At 45.3% G+C, this 10519-nt stretch overlaps 1 protein-coding gene across 1 annotated transcript; it reads right to left on the minus strand.

Moving 5' to 3' along the window:
* Positions 1–400: 400 nt before the first annotated feature.
* TTR (transthyretin) lies at positions 401–10097 on the minus strand. The gene is made up of 4 exons (XM_055559440.1): positions 10029–10097; positions 8336–8466; positions 4923–5058; positions 401–1262 (listed from the first exon to the last, which is right to left on the minus strand). The coding sequence occupies exons 1-4, from the start codon at positions 10095–10097 to the stop codon at positions 1155–1157; spliced, it is 444 nt and encodes a 147-aa protein (XP_055415415.1). The 3' UTR covers positions 401–1154.
* Positions 10098–10519: the final 422 nt, after the last annotated feature.

Raw genomic sequence — 10519 nt, forward strand, 5'->3', positions numbered from 1 at the left:
AAACTCCTCTGTCCATGGGATTCTCCAGGCAAGAATACTGGAGTGGGCTGCCATTTCCTTCTCCATGGGAATCTTTCTGACTCAGGGATTGAACACACGTCTGCTGCACTGGCAGGTGGATTCTTTACCACTGAGCCATCAGGGAAGCCTTCCTTGGACCATACCATAGCCCTTGTCAAATCGTGATGACACAGTTATCTTCTTAAAAGGCTGTGAGCTCTTCATTTGCAGGCACTCTATCTATCCTTAGGTTCACAGCATCTAAAGTAATGCTTGGCATACAGCAGTCTCTCAGTACCTAAAGTTTGGGTTAGTCTAGGTGAATTAGCAGTGGCATCCCACTCCAGTACTCTTGCCTGGAAAATCCCATGGATGGAGGAGCCTGGTAGGCTGCAGTCCATGGGGTTGCTAAGAGTCGGACACGACTGAACGACTTCACTTTCACTTTTCACTTTCCTGCATTGGAGAAGGAAATGGCAACCCACTCCAGTGTTCTTGCCTGGAGAATCCCAGGGACGGGGGAGCCTGGTGGGCTGCCGTCTATGGGGTCACACAGAGTCGGACACGACTGAAGTGACTTAGCAGCAACAGCAGGTGAATTAGGGGTGCGAGGGTCCACTGATTACATCTCCTAGTCTGAGTCGGATTACAGGGCTCGAGTCACTCTTAGTCTGTCCCAGTGGAGCTGGGCTACTCTTGAAATCAGTAAAGCACTTAAAAGAAATGCACAGAATAAAGAAGAGGACTTTAGGATTTGCCTTTTGCTATTCACCGAAGGGGAGAGGCAAAGATAGCTTTCTCATTTTCAGAATGTGTGTTTTTAATAGCCGCTGACCAGAACGAATATGTGCTTAGCTTGGAAAACAATGGAAATTTGGAGTTCCCCAGAGTGCCTCTAGAGATGTTTCTTTTAGTTCTTTGCATTTCTGTCAAATTTAGATTCCTTTTTTTTTTTTTTTTTGAGAGGATGACAAGGGAATCAAAAAAAGCAAGGACAAATGAAATGGGAAGTGCTTTAATAGGCATGTTTTATTGTTTCTGCCTATTTTCTAACATAGCTTATAAAGTGAAAACACTGCTTTAATAAAAATGGAATACTCTCGGTTACACAAAATCCTGTCCCTCATCCTTCAAGTCCGCCGAGGCAGGCGCCCTCACTCCTTGGGACTGCTGACCAGGGCGGTGGTAGAGTAGGAGTAGGGGCTGAGCAGGGCGGCAATGGTGTAGTGGCGGAGGCCAGAGTCATTGGCTGTGAACACCACCTGCAGGGAACACAGACAGGATCGATTTCCAGCAGAGCCCCCAACCATGAATCATTCAGAGACTGCGGGAAGTCCAGGCCAAAGAAATTATTTTTATTTTCTTGTTTTCTGAAACAGTGGGTGCAAAAGGCAAAATTCCAAATATACTGGCCAACTAAGCTGTCGGAACCTTGCACAGCCCTTTCAATAAGATTCTTCACTCCCCACCCCCACCCATATACTTAGATCTCTCTTTGGGGGGGCAAATTCACACTGATAATCAAGGTGGCTCTAACCTGACCGAGAGAAATCACAGAACTCCTTATTGCTTGTGTCTCATGTTCTTGGTTTTGGAAAAAGGAAGAGAGAATGTAGAAACTGCCATTAGTGACCCAAAAGCTTAAGAATGATGGTTGCAAGCTCACCGCAGACTTAGAGACCCTAGAATTTTGAAGCCGGAAGGTAGCATTCTTCCCATTTCACAGATGAGTGAACCAGACCTCCGAGTTAGGGTGTTTGGCCCACGTTCATGAAGTGACAGAGCCAGGCTAGATGTTAAGCCACTTGTCTCCAAACCCGAGACATTTTTTTCCCCTACTATTCCTTTGCATCTCCTAACATGCAGAAGAATAAGTGTATTTTGTGTATATAACATGCAATGAAATATGGAGTCAAAGCATCGGAGGCTTCTATTTACAGTGCAAGCAGAGTATGGAAGATCATGTTGGAATTCTGCAGTGCACAAATGTTGGGGCTCTTTTAAGCTTTGGAACTGGGCAAATGGTCTATGAGAGCATGGTTCCCATTAGTTATATACTTCAGGCAAATTTCATAGAGCTGAGACTCCAAGTGCTGGGATAGTCTAGGTACCCAGAGTGAGGCAAGTTGAGATAACTTGGTTCAGAAGGGAGATGGAGGGCAGCAAGCAGATATTTAGTTTTACTTATTTTATACAGAGGTCCTGGATTGAACTTTGAATACACCCTATATGCTGCTGCTGCTGCTAAGTCGCTTCAGTCGTGTCCGACTCTGTGCGACCCCATAGACGGCAGCCCACCAGGCTCCCCCGTCCCTGGGATTCTCCAGGCAAGAACACTGGAGTGGGTTGCCATTTCCTTCTCCAATGCATGAAAGTGAAAAGTGAAAGTGAAGTTGCTCAGTCGTGTCCAACTCTTAGCGAACCCATGGACTGCAGCCAAGCAGGCTCCTCCATCCATGGGATTTTCCAGACAAGAGTACTGGAGTGGGGTGCCATTGCCTTCTCCAACACCCTATATAAGCACCTTTTATTTTAAATATGGACAAAGGAAACCTTGATGACTTGGGGATGGGAGAAAAAAAGATCCAATTAAACTGTACTGAAAACAAAAATATGATCAGAGCAGGAGGAGGTGAGAATCACTTAAGAGTCTCTCTGCAAAAGGAGAAATATAGTATGACATCCCTTAAATGTGGAATCTAAAAAGAAATGATACAAATGAACTAAGGTACAAAACAGACCCACATAATTAGAAAACTTGGGGGGAGGGATAGGGAGTTTGGGAAGGTCATGTACACACTAGTGAAAATGGGTAACCAACAAGGACCCACTGTGTAGCACATGGAACTCTATTCAATGTCATGTGCCAGCCTTGGTGGGAAAGGGGCTGGGGGAGAGTGGATACGTGTGTATGTGTGGCTGAGTCCGTTCGCTGTTACCTGAAACTATCACGACATTGTTAATTGGCTGTACCCCAATACAAAATAGAAAGTTTAAAGTCTGAAACCAAACAAAGAATCTCTCTGCAGGAGAAAGGGCATTCCTTAAATGCCAAGTTTCTGGAAGCAGGTTAGGAGAATTTCTGATCTCTTGTAATGACATTGGCCTCCAGACTCATTTGATTCTTCCTAAAACTTGTAAATGGCATGATCTGCATTCAGAAATCCGTGAGGTCGAGAGGACTAATAGTTCCAAAGGAAATTTCTTGTCTTGTTAAGTCTAATATGGCCACCTGGGTCATCGGCCAAGGCAGAGGTGACTAGTGCTGAAGGATGGCAGTGTTTTGGAAGGTCCTCAGAAGAAGCTGACAGAAAAGGAACTTATAGTTGAACCCACCATGTACCCACCAGTCACCCAAGTGAGGTACTGGGACTTAGGTATGACTCCTCACACTCTCTCTCCTTCCCCGTTATCCATTCAGGCTCCAAGTTGGGCTCATGGTCCTGCCTGCAATGTCTTACATCAGTCACTCCATCCCAAGGGCAGGGATGTGTTTTCACTTCTGAATCTCTAGCTTCTAGCAGCCTTCTCAGCAATAGCAGGTTTTAATTTTTCAAATGTTTGTTTGAAAGACTGAAGAGCAGGCTAGGAAGCTAACATCTGATGGGCAGGAATAGCAGATCATGGGCAGGACAGCGCTGTGTCTTCTCAGATGGTCTTATCAGGCTGAGACCAGGGGGCATAAGGATTACAGGGGGTTGGTCTAGTGCTCCAGGGTGGGGCCTAAGACTCCAGGGGCAAAAGTCTTGTGCTGGGCAACATCTAAAGCCTGAAACCACCCAAGACAGGAGCTCCGCATCTTGTTGCCTGGCTGAGAAGTAGCCAGAGACATGTGTCTGGGTAGATAGGGCTCCCTCGGTGACCCGTGGGCCCCAGAAATCAAACAGGCCTAAGGTTTCCCTGGCAACGCTGTCTACTAAAAGAAACGTTTTATGTCAATGAAAAGTCTCATCCATGACTAAGCCAGAGAGAATTGTTCCCTTTCATGCTGAGCTATTTTTGATGCAATTAGTTGATCTTTAACTCTGACCAGCATGTCTGGATTCTATTTCCATGGCAGCCATCTGTTTTACATGACTTGAGGAATTACAGACAAGGAAGACATAGGGATAACTTTGAGGTTCCCACTGCCTCATCAGCAGAGGAACAGAGTGTGAACCAGAGGTTACAATTGTGTCTTTATTATTATTATTAGCTCTTCTCACAGGAAGAAAGCTGAAGCACACCTGAGGCTAAACCCAGCCTTGGCCCTGGTGGCAAATACTACTGTTTCTTCTGTTACTGTCCCCATGACCTTGACAAGTTACTTAACTTCCCTGTGCCTCACTTTCTTCACCTGTAAAATGGGGATAATAATAGGAATGACTGCAAGGCATTGTTTACAAAGATCAAATAGGTTAAATATAGAAAATGGGAGTAGTCTATGCTTGATAAGTTTCATCTGTTGTGTGGCTATTATTATTTTGAATTTACTGTTTCTGTATGTACTGTCCGAATTCAATTATCCAAACCTCTGGAAGCCAGATGAGTTCTAGAATGAAAAAGTGGTCAGATTTTAGAGAAGTAAAATGATGCATCTAATTTTTGTTGTGGAACACCCTAAGTTGGGGTCCGGAGCATTGCCTAATAATCCAATCTACTAGTATTTTTTCAGCAGACAAATAATCACATTCAGGGGAAGGAATGAAATCTCTCAGGAGCATCTCATAAGTTCAGGTCCTGTTACTGAATGAATTATCGTCAGAGAAAAAGTTTGCTTTTCAGAGTTTTGTGGATTTCTGGAGAAATGGGAAAGCCGCTGTACTAGTCTGACATTTTCTTTCTGACTTTTCTGTGGTGTGCAAAGTGCAAGCAGCACATTTCCTGGGATTGCAAACAAACAGACAAAAAATAAAAAACAATGCTGGCATCCTTATACTCACCTCTGCAAATTCATGGAACGGGGAAATGCCAAGTGACTTCCAGTAGGATTTGGTGTCTAATTCCACTTTGTATAGTCCCTCTACAAATTTGTCCTCCGTGGTGAGCCCATGGAGCTCTCCAGATTCACCGGTTTTCCTAAAAGGTGCAAAAGCCCAGGTTAAGTTAGGCATTGAGGGAATAAATGCCATGGCAAGGTGACACCACACACAGACACACAAACACAAACATGCACACACATTCCCATATACAGTTTGTGTATGGGAGTGTGTGTTAGTCACTTAGTCGTGTCTGAGTCTTTGTGACCCCATGAATTGTAGCCCACTAGGCTCCTCTGTTCATGGAATTCTCTAGGCCAGAATACTGGAGTGTGTAATCATTCCCTTCTCCAGGGGATCTTCCTGACCCAGGGATTGATCCTGAGTCTCCTGCATTGCAGGCAAATTCTTGACCATCTGAGCCACCAGGGAAGCCCAAGAATACTGCAGAAGGTAAGCATTCCCTTCTCCGGGGGATCTTACCAACCCATGTGAAGATATATGTGTGTGTGTATATATATATATATATATATATTTTTTTTTTCCCCTCAATTAGGTCAGGATAGGGAAAATTCTAGTGACTGTCTAAAATTAACTAACAGAATACTTGTCAGGAATGTTTCCAAAAGTTCATTGTTGATTTTTTTTCTCTTATGAGGTTTCACTTCAAAAGAGACTTAGCAGCTAACCGTTGGTGTCTGGGTGAAGTCTCGTAACTACCCTGGAAGTGGCCGCGAGCTGCTCTGACTGTGGTTCCTTGGACCCCAGGGCCTCGCTCCTCTCGCCTGTGGTGAGAGTGTCTTCCGGAGGTGGTATCATCTGTACACACAGTGGGGACCCCAGAGTGCAAGGAGAAACCTGTGTCTGACTTTCCATTGTTTATATAGTTAAGCTCCTTGGCAGCTCTGTGCCATCAACAAATACTAGGCAATTCATTTTTCTTTTTAAACTAAGCAACTTCTATTTCCATGTAAGTACTCACTTGATAGGCTTCCCTGATGGCTCAGTGGTGAAGAATCCACCTGCCAATGCAGGAGGCATGGGTTCTACCCCTGGGTTGGAAAGATCCCCTGGAGAAGAAAATACTCACTCCAGTATTCTTGCCTCGGAAGTCCCATGGACAGAAGAGCCTGGTGGGCTACACAGTCCAGGGGGTGGCAAAGAGTCAGACCTGACTTAGCAACTAAAATGACAACCTGCTTGATGGCTGGTGTTAGAAATCATTCTCAATTAGACAGCAAAAACTAGGACAGACTAAAACAGAATGGCTCTGTTCATTACTCTCCCACCTTTCTTCTTTGCTAGGAAGAAAACATTGATTTTTCCGTTTTTTGTCATCAGAAAAAAAAAATTCCCACAAACATCTGAATGCTTATGGAATCCATTTTATCTCATGCTTAAAATATTCTCTTAACTACTTTCCATGGTCTGCTTGGCATTTTATAGAAACATAAATGAATTAACAAATAGAAACTCAGTTGAAACCACACCAAAGGAAATGGTCTTTCCAGTGATGGATGAAGAGTCATCATGTGATTCTTAGGGTTCAACTAAAACCCACAGAAAATCTCTTCCTGGGAAACATAAACACTTAGAAGTATTGCTTGGTACTGAGAATTTCTTGGTTGTTCATTCTTTTAGTTAGTTGGTGGAAAAGGATCAGCCTGCCAATACAGAAGACATAAGAGACAAGGGTTTGATCCCTGGGTTGGGAAGATCCCCTGGAGGAGGGCATGGCAACCCACTCCAGTATTCTTGCCTGGAGAATCCCATGGACTGAGAAGCCTGGTGGGTGATGGTCCACAGGGTCATGAAGAGTCAGACATGACTGAAGTGACTTAGCAGGCAATGATGGATGAAGCGTCATTGTGTGATTCTTGGGATTCAATTAGAACCCACAGACACTCTCTTGCTGGGAGACATAAACACTTAGCAGTGTTGCTTGGTACTGAGGGTTTCTTAATTGTTTATTCTTTTAGTTAGTTGGTTTAGATTTACTAGTGTGTATTTTCTTTGAAACAGTTACTAGCAGAGGTGGAGAAACTCTATCAAAGTTCTAAAGCAGCCAGTGAAGGGGAGAAATCATTTGAGCTCCTGGTCGGGGGGAATGCAAGGGTGGTCTGGGTCTGTGCTTGATGTCATGTATCTTTCTCTTCTGTGTCCTTTCTTACGGAGCTTGACAATCCCAGCCTCCACTAGGCTCCACTAGGCTTTGCTGGACAACAGCCCTGGACTCGGGATGATCCAGATAAACTATGGACAGCTGCCTAGTCCGTGCTATCCCTCAATTCCTTTTCTTTCATTAATATATTAACATAAATTCTACATCTTTCCTAATAGCACAAATCAAGGACTGTCAGCTTGAGTGATATGTGAAGGCATCTAGGAACCTAGAGCTCCTGAAATTTAATACACATTTTTGTAGGCGTGTATATGTGCATTTTCTTGGCATGGAATTCACAGTTTTCATCACCCTTTTTGAGTGGTTTGTGACTTCAGAAGGTGGTGAACTGGAGTGGGGGCATGGGAAGCTGTTCATGGTCCTGGTCACTCCCAGCTGGGCCAGGCAAGAGGGCATCCTTCTCAGGGCCCTCGTTCCCTCTGCCCAGATTTTCAATCTACTTGCTGGTTCCCTTAGTGAATGATGTTATGAGGGACACTTTGGCTGAACCCACCTGCATTGGCCAGGGCACAATGATAACTTTTTGCCTGAGCCATCTCACAATAGGAGGTCCTGATAAGTAACCTGGAGTTGCTGCCAAAAACTAACCAGGAGAATTCAGGAGGGGTCAAAAGGAGGGAGGAGATGCCAGACCATGTGTCCTGCCAACCTCCCAGAAACCCTTGGGCTTGAATCCATCTTGGCTGAGAGGTGTGCTTGACACCAGCTGGGACCCTGAGTCAGACCAAATATGGGCACAAGTGAAATGACTGGCCAGAGACAACCGAGAAAGCCAAGCCCACCTCCGTAAATCCTGAGACTGTGAGCTAGGAGGCAGAGCGGTCCTCCTGGGCTCTCTCCCCCTGCTGCTCTCCACTCGGGTGTCCCTTCCCAATAAAGTCTTTTGCTTTGTCAGCACATGTGTCTCCTCTGACAATTCATTTCCAAGGATTAGACAAGAGCCCACTCTCGGGCCCTAGACGGGGTCCTCCTTTAGGTAACAGTGTGATCCAGATAAACTACGGCCATCTGCCTAGTCCATGCTGTTCCTCAATTCCTTTCCTTCCATTAATATATTAACACAATTCTTCATGTTTGCTAACATCGCAAGACAAGGACTCTCAGCTTGAGTGGTTATGTGAAGGCATACCAACGAGTGATGGGGGAACGGAAAGATATAACCAAGCCCCACGTCTGGGAGCCCCAGGCAGCTCACCCCGAGGCAAATGGCTCCCAGGTCTCGTCAGCAGCCTTCTTAAACACCTTCACACCCACGTTCGCAGCAGGACTGCCCCGGACGGCATCCAGGACCTTCACCATCAGAGGACACTTGGGTTCACCAGCACCCTGGGTGGAGAGAAGACAGTTGACAAGTCAATCAAGTTGGTCAGAGCCACAGCTGCGTCCTTTGTGGTATGAGAGCAGGAACAAGGCAGCAAGGACGTGAGAATCCCATTTTCAGCGACAGATGGGTTGACGGTTAATGAACTTCCCTTACTCAGTGTAACACAGACACAGTTGTCTCCAAAGAAAGAATAGTTTCTGTCTCCGGACATGCTGTGCTCTACTGGGGTTGTGTATTATGAACTTGAAGGGAGATAATGGTCCCTCTGAAAAGAGTGGCTTTGTTAAGCCTCCTCATCTGAGTGGAGTTACTGCAAAGATATAATATGCTACAGGACCAAATAGGAGCTTCCCTGGTAGCTCAACTGGTAAAGAAGCCACCTGCAGCACAGGAGACCTGGGTTCAGTCCCTGAGTTGGGAAGATCCCCTGGAGGAGGGCATGGCAACCCACTCCGATATTCTTGCCAGGAGAATCCCATGGACAGAAGAGTCTGGTGGGCTATGGTCCATGGGGTCCCAAAGAGTCGGACACAACTGAGTGACTAAGTATAGTGCAGGACCAGATAGCTTTTCCTGAGAACATTTTACTCAGCTGTTGCTGTAGCAGTTCCTTCTTGCTGCTGCTGCTGCTGCTAAGTCGCTTCAGTCATGTCTGACTCTGTGCGACCCCAGAGACGGCAGCCCACTAGGCTCCTCTGTCCCTGGGATTCTCCAGGCAAGAACACTGGAGTGGGTTGCCATTTCCTTCTCCAATGCATGAAAGTGAAAGTGAAGTCGCTCAGTCATGCCTGACTCTTAGCGACCCCACGGACTGGAGCCTACCAGGCTCCTCTGTCTATGGGATTTTCCAGGCAAGAGTACTGGAGTGGGGTGCCATTGCCTTCTCCATCCTTCTTGCTAGTTGCTGGAAAATAAAGTCAGATGATTTCATGATCCTTTTCAGTTTTATTCTTCTAAGCCAAGCATCCCCAACTTCTGGGATCCAATGCCTGATGATCTGAGGTGGAGCTGATGTCATAATGATAGAAGTAAACTGCACGATAAATATAATTCTCTTAAAACATCCCCCAACCCCCACCTTCCAGTCTGTGGAAAAATTGTCTTCCATGAAACCGGTTCCTGGTGCCAAAAAGGTTGGGGTCCACTGTCCTAGGGGATTTAAGAATTAGATATTGGACTAAAAGGTTGTGTACCAAGCCTTTGAAGAATTAATCGGTGCATACTTTTTGATTAGCTAAAGGGAAATCAGCTTTATCAAAGGTCAAGCTTCTGAAAATTCAGTAGTCACAGCTTCCAGAATATCGGATCTTTATTTCTACCATTCATCTGAGGGAACTGAGGCACCACTGCAAAGTCATAGAGGAGGGCACCCAGGATCCGAGCCCCAGTTTAGTAAGCTCTGCAGAACTTCATTCTTTTTGAAGTTTGGATCAATGACATTTAAAAATAGATGCCGGCTGCCCTGGCCCCAGTAACAAAAGTGGGTTGGCAAAGCAGGAAGAAGTGACTTTGTACTTCATCCATAGGAGACAGATGAAAGAACATCAGAGAGTCAGACACTCACCACAGAGCCAGCCTCAGACACAAACACCAGTCCAGCAAGACAAAGGAGGAACAGACGGAAGGAAGCCATCCTGCCAAGAACTGCTGGGTCCCTGAGCAGACTGCCCCCAGCTCCAGGCTTTTATACTCACTTCACCCCAGCCAAGCTGCTGATCCCTGCCAACCGGACTCCAAACCTGCTGATTCTGATTATTGACTTAGTCAACAAAGGGAGAATAAGTAACCCACACAAATATGAACCTTGCCTAGAGAGATTAGAGCATCAGAACATTAGGTCTATGAAATATTCCTTTTTAAAAAAAAAAGCCTTTATGGACATATTCTTAGCAGGTCATCTGACCAGCTAAATCACCAAAACAAAACCACCAAAACAAAACAAAAATACTCTTCTCTGTGCTCGGCTGGATGCAGTAACATTCTTGGAATGTTTTTTTCTCCCATAACATTTCTATGCATGTTTTTCCACTTTCTGCACATTTTATCATTTATTTT

The sequence above is a fragment of the Bubalus kerabau genome, chromosome 21 (genome assembly GCF_029407905.1).
Source record: "Bubalus kerabau isolate K-KA32 ecotype Philippines breed swamp buffalo chromosome 21, PCC_UOA_SB_1v2, whole genome shotgun sequence".
NCBI classification, from domain to species: Eukaryota; Metazoa; Chordata; class Mammalia; order Artiodactyla; family Bovidae; genus Bubalus; species Bubalus kerabau.